Source organism: Prionailurus bengalensis, chromosome E4 (assembly GCF_016509475.1).
Source record: "Prionailurus bengalensis isolate Pbe53 chromosome E4, Fcat_Pben_1.1_paternal_pri, whole genome shotgun sequence".
Classification (NCBI taxonomy): domain Eukaryota; kingdom Metazoa; phylum Chordata; class Mammalia; order Carnivora; family Felidae; genus Prionailurus; species Prionailurus bengalensis.
This window is the reverse complement of record NC_057360.1, coordinates 13,587,815-13,602,273: the sequence shown is the minus strand read 5'-3', so window position 1 is coordinate 13,602,273 and position 14,459 is coordinate 13,587,815. Positions and strand designations below refer to the sequence as shown.

The 14,459-nt window shown below is 38.4% G+C and overlaps 1 protein-coding gene across 1 annotated transcript in view; it reads right to left on the bottom strand.

Moving 5' to 3' along the window:
• Nucleotides 1-14,459, bottom strand: part of PRRC2C (proline rich coiled-coil 2C) — a 98,160-nt gene that overhangs the window by 34,364 nt on the left and 49,337 nt on the right. The window contains 5 exon segments of the mRNA XM_043568325.1: nucleotides 2,160-2,368; nucleotides 4,411-6,660; nucleotides 8,612-8,822; nucleotides 9,807-10,062; nucleotides 10,520-10,689. Coding sequence (XP_043424260.1) covers nucleotides 2,160-2,368; nucleotides 4,411-6,660; nucleotides 8,612-8,822; nucleotides 9,807-10,062; nucleotides 10,520-10,689 — 3,096 coding nt within the window.

Sequence of the window (14,459 nt, the reverse complement as noted above, 5' to 3'; positions counted from 1 at the left end):
ACGCTCCACTGACTGAGCCAAACTGGCACCCCATGTTATTTTGCTTTTCTAATAAAACCTTGATTGGCTCTGATTTATCCATGATACTTCTACTATGTGGGGTTTTAAGTCCTTTACAAGATTAACTCTAAAATGGAACAGCACTCATTTCAATGAAAGGTCTTAGACAAGTCACTGGATGCCGTGCACTCCATTACATCACAGTGGTAAAGAGACCTTCAATTGTAAGTTCATCTCAGTCTCCCGCTTAGACTATATCGTGTGTGTGTAAAGCTTTTCTTCATAGCCAAGCCATCACTCATTACTTTAATTTTCTTGCCAAAGAGCTTTTTTAGAATCCTTTGAAGAACTCGTTTGCCCAACTACAGGCAACATCTATAGAAATCTGAATAATACTTTGTTTTCAACACCCTGTTCTTACCTGGTGCTTTGTAACATTTTGGGCTAAAGAGAAATTACTTAAATGTTATTAGGAAAACAACCTAAGGATGAGTGTATCTTAATGAGTTTTAAAGATGAATAGCCTGGGTGCCTTCGTGGCTTAGTCAGTTAAGCAGCCAACTCTTAACTTCAGCTCAAGTCATGATCTCACAATCGTGAGACAGAGTCTCACACTGGGCTCTGTGTTGGGAGTGAAGGCTGCCTAAGAGTCTCTTTCTCTCCCCTCGATCGTGTGTGCACTCTCTCTCGAAAAATAAAAATGAATAGCTCAATTTCCAACCACCAATTCAGAAATACAATGGAGTTCTCACCTTTTTAAGTCTTAAGCCAATAATATAATAGTTCTCTGGAAGACGGAAAACTGGTAAACAAGTATTTGGGAAGATAAATCTGCCATATTTTGTGGACTTTTTATAATCTTCATTTGTCATTTTGCAAATACGGTGTTTAGGCTCTCCTCTCTCTTACGGACCACCACAAGGCTGGCATCCAAACTTCCTGCGGGTCTACTTTGTTCTCTGTGTATCAGTGCTTTTTAACTTGAGTGCTATCAGCATTTTGAGCTGCCCGTCCTGTGCACTCTGGGAAGTTTAGCAGCACCCTGGGCCTATACCTACTAAGATGTCAGTAGCATGCAGCCCCCCTGCTATGACAAAATGTTCTCCAGAGATTGCCACACATCCCCCGGGGTACAAAAATCACTGCTGTTGAGAACCACTGCTTTACATAATCTAACTAAAAAAAAAATTTTTTTTAATATAACTTATTGTCAAATTGGCTTCGTAATCTAACTAAAAATTCTTAAACACACGACTAAACCAAGTTTCTTTCTTTCCTACGTGAATCCTAAAATGGTACTCTAGAACAGTAATTCTCAAATATCTGCTTACATCAGAATCACCTGGAGAACTTGTTAAAACACAGACTGCTCCAAGAATTTCTGATTCAGTACATCTGAGGTAGATTTTGTATTTGTCACAAATTTCTAGGTGATGCTGGGACCACATGTTGGGAGCTATTGATTTAGAAACGATAATGCCAAGGGCCTGGGCCCAAAGAGTTCACAGTTTAAATGACCACTAAATAGAAGAAAAGTCTAGTCTTTATTTTTAATACTGGAATAATAGTACTTAACTTTCCCATTATTACTATGTGGTCTTAGCAGATCTCAATTTTACACAATACTCCCTGCTTAAGTCTCATCTGAATGAATGGCAAATATGGTAAAAATACAGGTGTATTCCTTGTTAACTTCCTCACCAAATATTTTCTTATTACTAGTGTTATTCTTCGCACTTGATATCCTTTTACTTCGTGGCTTTCTGAAAGTATTTACCCAGAGCAACACTGCCTCCCATCCTAATATTTATTCTGTATTCACCATATCTTAGAAACCATATTTATAAAGCATACAGAACAGAATTAAGATCTTTGTTTTCTATGTTTTCCTATACCTATTTGGCAAGGTAGAGTGGTTAATTTTCCCATTAACCTTTTTTATGAAGAATAGTGAAACCCTGTGGATTATCTTTAACAAGAACTTTGTTAAGTATTCAAGGCTGTGCTAAAACCTGGTGTTACGTTAGTTCATTTTATCAATTAGTGATTCATAATCAGCCTCTGTGTCCACCTTGTAGGCCCAATTCTGGCCTCCTTTAATTACAGTGTCCACTTAAACGTAGCAGATGATATATAAATAAAAGGAACCTAAGACATACTTGCATAATTGTTGAGATCAAACTGTGACAGTGCATCTGCTTTCTCTTTGGGTTTTTTGGGGCCTGATTTGGGGTCTTCTCTTTTTTTCCCTGTCGAATCTTTGGAGTTCTTCTGTCCTGTACCATTTGGTGCTCCTTCCTGGTGGTGTGCAGAGCTGCCATTGACGGGATCAACAATAGTTGTGCCCGCAGACTGGTCATCAAATGGTCTATAAAACAGTAATTTGAGTTATTACCACCTCCACATAACCGAACAAATGAAAAACGATTACTGGCCGTTTATAAGTTTAATGTAAGAAGAAACAGTGGGACAGAAGACTCTAACTCTAAAACCAGCAAGACTTAGTGACTTTTCTTGAGTACAATGTCACTAAAACTGAGCTTCCCAATAAAGGAGATGGACTAGCTCCCATGAGTTCCTTCCAGGAATTAAACTCTAGAGTCCCAATTGTGCCCTGAAGGTTCTTATTGTGTCTATCATGGTATAAATAAGCTAATCAATATTGTTTATAGCAGAAAGTTTATGATACAAACTAGTCCAGAGGATTCACTACTGGATCTTCTCCACAAGAGGGCAGCATATGAAAATTTTAAAAAGCACTGCTTACGTGTATTTTTTTAAAAGTTCAATCAGACTTACACATTAATGTAAGTACATAAAAAACCACTTTTAATTCGGAAATATTTCACAATCCAATGCATTTCTATAGTTTTTGTTTCCTATCAAATTTTATTCTTGGATTTGTTTATTTAAATTTATGAAAATACACCACAGAAAATGGGTTCACTAATTCATCTTAGCCATTGGTATCACTTGAGATAAAAGCTTACCAAGTGCTTGGCACAAAGCATGACCTCAAATATTAGAAGAAAATCGTTTCTTATAAACGGGACTTGTTGAAAATACTGCCTTTAACTACAACCAATCAGTAACTGCTATATCTGCACGTTCAAAGTTGTTACTATCTACATGGCACGAAAGTCTTAAGTTGTTGAGATCTGCATTACACAAAAACCAGACCAAGATTTCCCTTGAGTATTATTACTCAAAACTCTAATAGTTTGGTTATAGTCAGTAACTAAACTGCGGCTACGTATGTTATCCTAATTCTTTTGACCTTTTAAAGGGAGGTTCAAATTCTGTGTTAAGAAAGTACTCAGGAAACACAGTTGGTCATACTATTTCCCTAAAATTTTTCTAAGTTATCAGAAAGCAAAAATATTTTCATTGACGGATGCAGTAATCTGAAATGCTAAGCATATTGTAACTAACCAATGCAGATGACTATAGTAATTATCTGAATAAATTTCTTATCAGCTCAGGCTCCAAAGCTAGGAATTTGGTCAAAAACCAGGACATACTATAATAATAGTTGGTTACTATATACCAGATATGTTATGCAATTCACAAATGTCATGTCTGTAATGTTTACCAATGCTTGTAAGTACTATTACTTTCTCTCCATTTTAGTGGAGAGGAAGGAGAGTTTTATACAGGAAGTATCAAAACCTACATTTAAAACTAGGCAAATAAATGAAATCAATCACTCGATCAATAAAGGTAGGCATGCTGCTACTGTAATTTTTCCTAATATTAAATAAACTGATAATTTATTATAAACATTTTAATATTTAAAAGAACAGAAAAAGCTTAACACAGTTTAGGAAAACTGTTTTAAAATAAATCCAAAGATATTTATGTTATTGGTGGCCTTGGTGATTGGGCAGGACTTTGCTTTCTGGGCCTTTATCCAGCTGGATTATTTATTGTAGGTTTGCAACTCAAGAGGAAAATATAATTTATTCTTAAGGTTCAACATTCACTTCCTAGCAACCAGTACAGAGCGATAAAACATATGGTTAAAACGTATTCATTTAAATCGCAGAGGACACGTACAAGCACCAGAGTTTTGCAAAGAAAACCCCAAAAAGAAAGGAGGGCTGCGTGTCATCTAGAAGATGACTTACCAACAGGAAGACAATGTGCAGGCCCTTCTCTAAGTGTGAAGACTCTCCTCCCAAAGCTACAAAGTCCTAAGAGGACTCTTCTGGAAAATAACAACTTAGGAGGCAAAGACTCCGGAGACCATTAACCTCTTTTGCTCAAGCACCCTTACGCTCTGAGAACAGACCAAAAAACTGGGGGAGAACAATGTCTGGGTCCTCTGTCTAGACTGGCTCCTCTGCTCAGTTCAACTTTCAGCTTCTTTAAAGGAACACAAGTTGATTACACTGAAGCCAAAGTACTCACCCTCGCTTCCCACTTTTTGATGGCGGCCCACTTCTCCTTTCATTTCTAGGACCTGAGAAATTCCTTCCAGATTTGGGTGGACCGCTGTTGCCGCGCCGATTCTGGCGATCTACGCCAGGTCTCTGGCTAGAAAAACTTCTCTTTGCTATTTCCCTTTTTGGAGGTAAAGCATTCTCTCCGGTCTTTACAACTGCTTGTGCATTCAAATCAGCATTTTTTTTTTCATCTCTTTCACGCCTCTCATTGAAATCACTGCTTTCAGAAGCTGTTTCCCATTCCTCATTTGCCTGATCTGAAGAGTTCTGATTAGATAAGTCTGGTGTCTTGTTTCCAGAAATCTCCCCAGCAGGATTAACTGGTTCTTGAACGACATTATTAACTGGGCCATTTGTGGGCACTGCCACCTCGTTGGTTTTTGAAGCAGCCTCCCTCTCTCTGAGACGTCTGAATCTAGGTGGCTTGTCTTGTCTCGGTGGCCGGGTAGGACGTTGTCTTCGGGGCCTCTCTCTAGCTGGGTCAAATTTTCGCTCAAATTTTGGAGGTCGTTTATCTGCTGGTATAGGAAGAAACTGCTCATGCCTTCTTGGTGGCTCTTCATCGTCTGGCTTAGGAGCTTCTACCTGCCTTGGGTTCCACTGATTGTCCCGATAAGCAGGTCTTCGGATGGTGGAAGGGCGTGATGGCCGACCTGCAGGATCCCTTCCACCGCGTCGGAATGTTCCCCCTCTGCCTCGCCGTGTAGGCTCTCCCTTAGGAAGGAAGCCTGGTTTAGATTTATCATCATCCCTCACATAAGGTTTTTCTAGAGGTCTATTATCTATTCGGATGTGATTTTCAGGCTTGAAAGAAGACTGAGGCTTCATGGGCTTTTTGTTTTCAGAACGCTCCTCTCTTTTGGGAAGTTTACCTTTGCTTAAACTATCCTTGTCACTTGCACTTTCATGAATTTCACTGTCTGTGTCAGTCTCTGAACCTCGCTGTCGTCTCCTTTTGGGAACGACTTCAAAATCGGAGCTCTCACTTCGTGTTTCACTTTCTTCTCGCTGTCTGAGAGGTCCTGAGGGCACATGCTCTGTCCGTGGCTTACTGTCTCTATACTGAGGATAATCTCGAGTGTGCCCTCTCCCACCACGGCCACGCCCTCCATAAGAACCTCTATAGCTCCGGCCCCTGGAATAGTATTCGCCTCGGCCTCGACCTCTGTACCCTTGATCTGGAAACCAATCTCTATCTCTCGCTTCTTTCCAATAGGTCCTAGGGGGTAAAGTGGATTCTTTTTTAACTGCTGGTCTTGAATCTGGTCGAGGCCTCTCTACAAGGTCTTTGCTACCAACTTTCTCAGGTTGTTTTTCTTCTTTGACTGTTGGTGCTGTGACAATCTGTGGGTTTACAGTTTTAGCCACAGGCTCTACCTCAACACTACTTACAGGTTCTGAGGGCTTCTCAGCATCTTGAGGTGGCTTTTGAACCAAAGTTGAAGTTTCCGTTGAAGGGAATTTCTCTGGTTCTGGTTGAGGTGGTGGTAGAGCTGACTGTGGCTGAGTTGGCGCAGCAGGCGGTGGGACTGGAGGGACAGGATCTTTCTTTTCCGTCTTCTCGGGTTTTACAAGTTTCTCAGGGACCTTTTCTCCCTTTTCCCCTTCTTTCTCCTTCCGTTGCTCTCGTTCCTCTTTCATATCTCTAAGTATTGGTTTTTTAATGGGACCCGATCTTCTCACAGGCCTATCACTACCCTCTTCTCTTCTGTTGGAGCTTGGCCTTGGGCCCCAACGAGTTTCCGATTTGGATTTATATAGTTTTTCAGGTTTTGGTCCTTCAGAAGATCGTATAAAGCCATCCTTCTTTGGTTTTTCCTCAGTCCTTTCTGTTGGTTCCTTTGGATCAGTGCATCTGCTGGTTACTTTAGGAATGCTTACGGATGGCTCACTTCTTTGCTCCTCTGACTTTTGAGTATGGTTAGAGCCATGGGAAACACTTCTTTTCCGGGCAGGCTGACTTTCCGCTCCAGCCGAAATCCGCTCTTCTGGAGGAGTGGATACAGGTTTTTGATCAGGAACATCAAAACAAGCAGACTGATTATTTGTGTCAGTATGGCGAGGTCTAATGTCTTCCACAGATCTGCTTAAAAACTTTTGTACTTCTGTCTCATTTGATTCTCTGACAAAGTCTGCTTTTGGATGAGCCTCTAATTGACTGTGTTCTACAGGATAAGCAGCAGTAATCGGTTCCGGATCCAGTGAGGCTTCAGGCCTAAAATAATGAGAATTCAGAGGCATCGCTATCAACGCAAAAACTCTTTTGCGTAAGTGTACAGCAAAACAACCTCTCTAATTATACATGTAAATGAGGGGCGCCTCGGTGGCTCAGTCTGTTAAGCGTCCAACTCTTGGTTTTGGTACAGGTCATGATCTCACGGTTCATGAGATCAAGCCCAAAGCCGGGCTCCCCTCTGACAGCATAGAGCCTGGTGGAATTCTGTCTCTCCCTTTCTCTCTACCTCTCCCTGGCTTGCGCACACATAGCTCTGTCTCAAAATAAATAAACCTTAAAAAAAAAAAAAAAAGTAAATGGATCCTAATCATAAAAAACATTTAAAAAGGATCCTAATCTTTGTCTCCTTTAAAAGTTTAGTGCAGCATTATTCATAATCGCCAAGAGGTGGAAACAACCTTAAATGTCCACTGACAGACGAATGCATTAAGAAAATGTGGTGTCAGCATGCCTGGTGTCTTAGTCAGCAGAGCATCCAACTCTTGATCTCAGCTCAGGTCTTGATTTCAGAGTTGTGAGTTCAAGCCCCGTGAAAAGAAAATGTAGTATATACATATATATACATACATGGAATATATATACATACAATGGAATATTCTGTGCTACCAAATGGACAAGAATGTTATGTTAAGTGAAATAAATCAATCGCAGGGCAAACACTGCAGGATTCCACTTATATGAGTATATAATATAATCAAACTCATCCAATCATAAAACAGAATGGTGATTGCCAGGGCCTAGGAGGCAGTAAGATGCAAAAGTTCCTATAAGATGCAAAAGTTCTACAAATGTGCTGTAAAACACTGTACAATATTGTTAACACTGTACTTAGAGTTAACAATATTGTACAAACACTTAAAAATTTTGTTGAGAGTAGATACAGTATGTTTTTTCCCTCTCATTTGAAAACAAATGAACTTCATAAGAAAAAAGAAGTTTAGGCTATGCTGATATGAAGTATTTATTTATTTAAATGATTATTCAATTTTAGAGAGAGAGAGCAAGAGAGCGAGCATGAGCGAGCAGCGGAGAGGCAGTGGGGGAGGTGGGGAGCAGGGAGAGAGAGGATTCAGAACAGGCTCTGTACTGACAGCAGAGAGCCTAATGCAGGGCTCGAACTCACAAACCCTGAGATCATGATTTGAGCCAAAGTTGGATGCTTAACTGACTGAGCCATGCACGTGTCCCATGCTGACGTGAATTCCAAGACTAAGAATTTCCACCTATAATTACAATCGAAGACTATCCCAGAGTAGGTCTATCTTCCCCGATTAATCAGAATGATAAAGCATCACAAAATACACTCCCTTGAAAACGCAGAAGTTCTAACTTCATAGCTATCAATTACTATAGATCACCAACTGTCTGCTACTTCAAAGTATCTTAGTGTTTATTTTTTAGGTAGGCTCCACGCCCAGCATGGAGCACAGCACAGGGCTTGAACTCATGACCCTGAGATCAAAACCTGAGGTGAGATCATGAGTTGGCCATCTAACCAACTGTGCTACCCAGGCGTCCCCAGGTTCCCCTAAAGGATCTTTGTAAATTAGTATTTATCCTTCTCTCGGCATTAGAAAACTTCCACAAGATACTGATAATCAAATGTCTACCATTTCTCATCAGTGGAAAAACTATATCAACACTTTAGCTAGACTACGTATCAAGTATCTAATCAACAGTAGAAACTTGCCAATTTTAACATTCAACACTGAATTTCAGTATTTAATTCAGTGTACAGAACTAGGTGACAAAATGCTCTAAATACAGAAATGACAGAAAAACAATGCATGTCCAAAAATGAAATGACATACACTACATGGGAGGAAATCAGATTTGTGGCTCAGTCCTAAACCAGGATGATCTTCAGGGACACTACCTACTTTTCATTTTACCACAATATTCAGTTTAGTCTGTTAATTTCTACCATTACCTTGCATCCTCAGGTTCTTCTGTTGCCTTGGGAGCAGTGGCCTGTTGAGGCTCCGTATGAGGATAGGGATCCGACCCCCACATCACACGAGGTTCAGAGAGGGAGACTGCATGATCTCTTGCAGATCGTGCTATATGCTCAAATGACTCAGAACTGTTTGGTGATCCTTCCATTTGCTCTCTTCTCATTAATGGCTTGGGAGGAATCATTCCTTTACAAAAGGTCAGAAAAAGATGGGGAAAACAATCACTATACACACAGAATCTGGGTTATTAATTACTATTGGGACTCTCTATACTTGAGCTACAGAAATACTTTTTGCCAAGTTAAAGTGATGAACTCAAGAAACGATCAGTGAAAATTACACAAGTTTTTCTGTGAATGAGATACTTATTGTTGCTATTAAATAGATTTAAGAATTGAGGAAGTGAAACAAAACCACAATAGCAGCTTATTTTTACTTTAAAGGAAGAAAAAAAAGCCTATAAAAATCAGGTAACACATGATGCCTCTATGCATGTAAATAAAAAACAGAGGATTACACCAACAGTGACAGACTTCCAGAGCAAATATTTCCTATAGAAAATTCCATTAATACAGTTTACTCAGTTGATCAATAATGCTATCAATTATTAAATTTTTAAATTGCAGTATATATTTTAAAATTAAGGCATGACTCTCGATATTTTTATATTATGATCATACCCATAATCTTCCTCGGTATCATTTTGGTAATGTACTATCTGGATTTATTCTGATAGATTCCACACAAGACTGCTAATTCACTGGTTTTCAGCTAACTTATGTGAAAAGTCCAGTGTCAGGTGGAGAAAATGGAAAAGCTGGAATACAGAATATATGACAAAATTCAAATGCTTAAGCACTCCAAAGAATGAAAACAATTTAGCAAATAACAGAAAGCATGATTTAAGACTCAAAAAATGTTTAAATAATATTTACAAAACTGAAAATAACTAGTGTCTTGGCCTTATCACACCGTTGCTACAGTGTCTGCCTTTAACTCATCTGTGTGCAAAGTTACAGAACTTCTGATTAAAAATCTAGGCACCCTATTTTAAATTATTACTCCATTATAGCTCTTAAAGGAATTAAGGGTACAAATGGGAGGAAGATGAAAACCTTTGGTCTCGCAGAGCTACAAGTGAGCCATGAGACAACCTCAATTTCAACTTACCAGGATGAATGGGCGGAATATCCATAGCAGGTCTACCTGATATCATTCGAGGATCCATGTATGACTGCATCATGAGCCACCTTGGGTCAAAACCCATAGAAGCCAAATGCTGAGGGTGAGGCTGCATGGGCTGGTAAAGAGGTCTGTGTGGTGGGGGAGGGACCGCACCGCTAGATGGCTGTGAAGGGACTGCCTGTGGAAGGACACCTTGCTGCTGCTGCTGCTGCTGCTGCCACTGCTGCTGTTTCATCTGTTCCTGAAAAAGCAGGATCACAAATCCAGATTTTAGGTCCATGTAATAAATTAGTATAATCAATCATATCAAAAAATAATGGGCTTTTTTGAATTCTTCAGGGAAAAGAATTCGAAAGACATTTAACAAAGAGAGGTGGTGACACAAAAGAACCAAAGAGAAGTTAGGACACGTTGCCTTAAACTTAAGAAATTAATCAGGAAGGAAGAAATCACTCATTAATTAGACTGCAGAAATTGTTTCCTAGAAAGAAAGATGGGGTCTATAAATGAAGTAGAGGGGGGAAAATGACACAGAAGTTTTTGGTAATATCCATTAGCAACAAACTTTTATTAAAAAGGGAAAGAATTTCAGGGAAAATTTGTGTCCTTTTTGTATTTTAGGTTTCATGTTATACTCAGAGTATTGAACAATAAACCTTTTCAATCACACATACATGATACAATGTTTTGGTTGTTACCTGCTGTCGCTGGAATCGAGGCGGTAAAGACTTCTGAAACTGTTTAAAATAACCAGATAATACAGCAGGCCGAGGCTGAGACCCTGATTCTGGCTCTGTTTCATGTGCCACTTGCGTGGTCTCTTTTTCACTGCGATTGCTGTCTTGTCTAATGAAAACTGGGTCATCCTCTGTCCAAAGAAAAGGTGAAAAATAACTATACTCATCTATGAGACTTAACAAACACATGATGTGTGCGCTGGAGTGAAATTACTAGATTGATATATTAAAAAGGTTAAGAAGAAAGCATCCTCAACAGTCCAGAAAACTATCCTATACTCTCATACTGGTAGCCATCAATGAGATTTACATTAACAAAACCTTACATTTCCTCAAGGCTAGATAAGCAAGAAAGAGATTCTTAAGAAAGAAAACAGGCCCAAATGCTTTACCGAGCAAAAATTTGTATTTGATATTTTGTGATAATAAAATATTTCAAATATGACGTATTTCCCATTGTTTCAATAAATATCAATCCTGTCAGTATTTACCTGTGGCTCACCAGGACTTATGTGAAAACACAAATGGCCTAAACTTAAATAACAACACAATGGTTTTTTGATCAACAGACTACTAGGAAAAAGGAAGCCAATCAAAGTCTGACAACAGAGTGATCACCAGCTATCTTCAAACATATAAATTATTATTTTATGTACAGTATATATCACGAATGATACCAAAAAGAACTATACACATACTTACTAAATAAATAACAATTTTGGATTCTAAAGAAAACCAGAGCCATATTTGTTCTAGAGAATGCCATTTGTCACAATTACAAAGCCAAGTTCATTATGAATTCTTTTCTCACAGAACTAGGGATGAATTTTAAAACAAAATTTATTTTGCCAGTGTAAAAATCATGCTCTAAAGAATCACAAATCACATTTTATTGTTGGCATACATTTGACATTAAGTGTTGTAAAAGGGAAAATAAAATATTGGAGAGAAAAAAAGAGCCAAGTAGATTCAATGCTTAAAACCAAAAGGGTACATCACGCTGAAAAACTTAGCAAAAATTAAATTGCCATCATAGAATATATATGAATAAAAATAAAAACGCCATTAAATAATGATTAAAAAGAGAAGTATAAATAATTTGCGTCGGTATAGTCCTCACTGACAGTTAAATCAATCGGGTGAATACATGTATTCACTGGCAGAACAAGGACTAAAATATGAATTTCCTTATTTCAAATCTATACTCCTTTCTCATCATCTGTTAATGAGATTCTCTGAGGTTGTTCTCTTTTAGCATCCATTAATATTAAAGTATGTCAATGATGGGGTGCCTGGGTGGCTCAGTTGGTTAAGTGTCTGACTTCAGCTCAGGTCACAATCTCACAATTCTAGAGTTCATGCCCCGCACTGGGCACTCTGCTGTTAGGAAAGCCTGCTTCAGATCCTCTATATCTCCCTCTCTCTCTGCCCCTCCCCTGAGCATATATGTGCACATGTGCATGCACGCTTGCTCTCTCTCAAAAATAAATATTTAAAAATAAAGAAACGAAATGTTTCAATACAATAAAACCAACTAAACACAAAAGACATGAAATGACAGAAAAGGAGGGGCAAAAATGGAAAGAAGGCATATAAAAAGCCAATAATACCAAAAGGTCAGAAATAAGTCCCCTCTAATCAATATTTACTTTAAATGGGCCTTCAAAAAAGGATAAACATACATGATCTAACTATATGTTATCTGTAAGAAACTCACTTAAGATCCAAGGACAAAAAGGGATTGAAAATGAAGTATGAACAAAGATATTCCATAGAAATAGTAACCAAAAGATCAAGGTGGCTATACTAGTATCAGACAAGACTGGCTTTGAAATAAGTTTTACAAGACAAAGGATATTACATACAAAGGTTCAATGCAGCAAGATATAGCAATTACAAATATTTACACATATTTAATATATGTGTGTGTCTCTAACAACAGGCCATGAAAATATATGAAGTAAAATACTGAAATAGTTGAAGGGATAAACAGACTGCTCTACATTTACATTTGGACACTCAATAATGAATAGAATAACCAGACAGAAGGCAAGTTAGGAAACCAAGGACTAAACACAATAAACCAACCAGATCTACAGAACACTCTAACAAACAGTCAACACATTCTTTTCAAGTGCACGTAAGACATTTTCCAAGATAGACCCTATGTTAGGCCACAAATCAATCAACTGTTGAAAGACTTAAAATGATAAATCTCATATGAAGTATTTTCTCTGACTACAATGAGATGAAGTTAGAAATCAAAAAGAGAAGTGAAACAGGAAAAGTCACAGATCTGTGGAAATTAGACAACACACTTTAAGTAGGTTCCATGCCCAATATGTGGCTCGAATTCATGACTCTGAGACCAAGAAACAGTTGCCATGTTCTACTAACTGAGCCAGCCAAGTGCCCCTAAACAACACACTCTTAATCAACTAAGACGTCGAAGAATAAATGACAACGGAAATTAGAGAATACTTAAGATACGAATGAAAACAAAACCACAACATACCAAAGCACACAGGACATGGCAAAAGTGGTGCAAAGGGGGGATATTGACCGGTATAAATGCTTACATTAAAAAAAAGATCTTCAATCCAAAACCTAGTATTACAATGTAAGGGAAGAGAATAAGAATAAAGTAAACCCAAGGTTACTAGAAGAAAGGAAATAAAGGATCAACACAGACATCCACAACAATGAGAATAGAAAAATTGAGAAAATTAATGCAGCTAAATAGTGGGTTCTTTGAAAAGGTCAACAAAATTGATAAACCTTTAACTAGGAAGATTCAACTTATTAAAATCAGAAATAGAAACTGGGACATTACTACCAATTCTACAGAAACAAAAAGGATTATGAGAGTATTATGGGCAGCTATATACCAAAATAGGATAACCAAGATGAAATGAACAAATTCCTAAAAACATAAGCTTTGTAGTCCCTAGTATACTAATAACGTATGACCTAAAAAAGAAATTACGAAAACAATTCCATTTATAATAGCATCAAAAAATATAAAATGCTTAAGAATGAAGCATGGAGGTGAAAGATTTGCGCAATGAAAACTACAAAATATTGCTTAAAGAAATTAAAGAAGACATAAATGGAAACACATCCCATGTTCACAGATTGGAAGACTTAACATTGTTAACATTATCAATACCACCCAAAGCAACCTACTCTCAAAATCTTAATGGCATTCTTTACAGAAGTAGAAACACCCATCCTAAAATTCACATAGAATCTCAGGGAACCCAGGATAGCCAAAACCATCATGAAAAAAAAGGTAACAAAGATGGAAGACTCACATACCTGGATCTAAAAGTATACTAGAGGGGTGCCTGGGTGGCTCAGTCAGGTAAGTGTCTGACTGCTTTTTTATATGTTTGTTTGTTTATTTTAAGAGAGAAAAGAGAGAGCACTCCCATGTGAGCATGAGCAGGGGAGAGGAAGGCAGAGGGAGGGAGAGAATCCCAAGCAGGCTCTGTGCTGTCAGCATGACATGGGGCTCAACCCCACAAATCGTGAGATCATGACCTGAGCTAAAATCAAGTGTCATATGCTTAACCAACTGAGCCACCCAGGGGCCCCAAGTGTCTTACTCTTGATTTTGGCTCAGGTCAAGATCCCAGGGTCATGGGTTTGATGGACTCCATCCTGAGCATGAAGCCTGCTTAAGATTTTCTCTTTCCTCCCTCTGTCCCTCTCTCCCACTCACATGTTCTCTCTCTCTCTTTGAAATAAAATAAAAATAAAAGCATACAGTAGTAAAAACAGTATAATACTAGCATAAAGTCAGGCAGAAAGGCCAATGGGAAAGAATTGAGACCCCAAAATAAACCATCGCATACATGGTTGAATGATTTTAGAAAAGGCTGCCAAGGGGCGCCTGGGT